Source organism: Apteryx rowi, unplaced genomic scaffold (assembly GCF_003343035.1).
Source record: "Apteryx rowi isolate R43461 unplaced genomic scaffold, aptRow1 scaffold_492, whole genome shotgun sequence".
Taxonomy (NCBI): domain Eukaryota; kingdom Metazoa; phylum Chordata; class Aves; order Apterygiformes; family Apterygidae; genus Apteryx; species Apteryx rowi.
The window spans coordinates 155,845-156,907 of record NW_020450752.1 but is presented as its reverse complement, the minus strand read 5'-3'; the positions used below and the strand labels follow the sequence as shown (position 1 = coordinate 156,907).

Below are 1,063 nucleotides of genomic sequence, written 5' to 3'. Positions count from 1 at the left end.
TTGGCCGCTGGCCCCAGGGGAGGGCCAGCGCGGGGTGCTGAGCACCCCAGGTCCAGGTCCTTGCAAGCATCCGGGTCCCTGCAGGGTGCCRAGATCCTTGCAAGGAGCAGATATCCCCACGAGGATCCCGCGGGGCAGGAAGCGGCGAGGGCTCTTTCCGCCCCGGCCAGGCCCCGCGCGGGCAGCGCTGGGTGCAGCCCGGGCAGCRCCTGGCACCGCCGATAAGGCTCCGGTCCGGACGTCCAGAGAGCCCGTGCTGGCAGGATGCGGCCCRTGCCGGCCACTCGGGCTCCGGGGGGTGTCCCGTCCTCCTCGCGCCCCTGGTGGGACGCAGCTGCTCGGCGCTGGGTGCCCCGGGGGCGCCGGGGCTCCTGGGCGCTCACCACCCGGCGCCGGGCGCTGTTCACAGACACCGCACCATCACCATGGCTAACCGGGGACCGTCCTACGGCCTCAGCCGCGAGGTGCAACAGAAGATCGACCGGCAGTACGACCCCGAGCTGGAGCAGATCCTGGTGCAGTGGATCCTGGCTCAGTGCGGCGGGGACGTCAAGCAGCCCGAACCCGGCAAGGACAACTTCCAGCAGTGGCTGAAGGACGGCACCGTGAGTAGCCCCCGGAGCCGGCCGGCGGGGCGGAGGGGAACGCGGCCGCCCCTTCCCCGCGGCACGGCTCACCCGCCTTCCCGCGCAGGTGCTGTGCCGGCTCATCAACAGCCTCCACCCGCGGGGTCARGGCCCCGTGGCCAAGATCCAGGCCTCCGCCATGGCCTTCAAGCAGATGGAGCAGATCTCGCAGTTCCTGCAGGCGGCCGAACGCTAYGGCATCGCCGCCACCGACATCTTCCAGACCGTGGACCTCTGGGAAGGTGAATGGCGGCGGCGGTGGTGGTGGTGGTGGTGGGGTGGGCGCCGGGGGTCCCGGCGGGGCGGCCGCTCACCGGGCGCGGGGCCTTGCAGGGAAGAACATGGCCTGCGTGCAGCGCACCCTGATGAACCTGGGCAGCCTGGCCGTCACCAAGGGCGACGGGCTCTTCGCGGGAGACCCCAACTGGTTCCCCAAG

The 1,063-nt window shown here is 72.0% G+C and overlaps 1 protein-coding gene across 1 annotated transcript in view; it reads left to right on the top strand.

The window, feature by feature from the left end:
- The first annotated feature begins 425 nt into the window (after nt 1–425).
- Nucleotides 426–1,063, top strand: part of CFAP45 (cilia and flagella associated protein 45) — a 15,413-nt gene continuing 14,775 nt past the window's right edge. The window contains exons 1-3 of the mRNA XM_026079124.1: nt 426–605; nt 694–868; nt 960–1,053. Of these exons, the coding sequence (XP_025934909.1) occupies nt 426–605; nt 694–868; nt 960–1,053 (449 nt within the window). The remainder of the gene's footprint in view (nt 606–693; nt 869–959; nt 1,054–1,063) is intronic.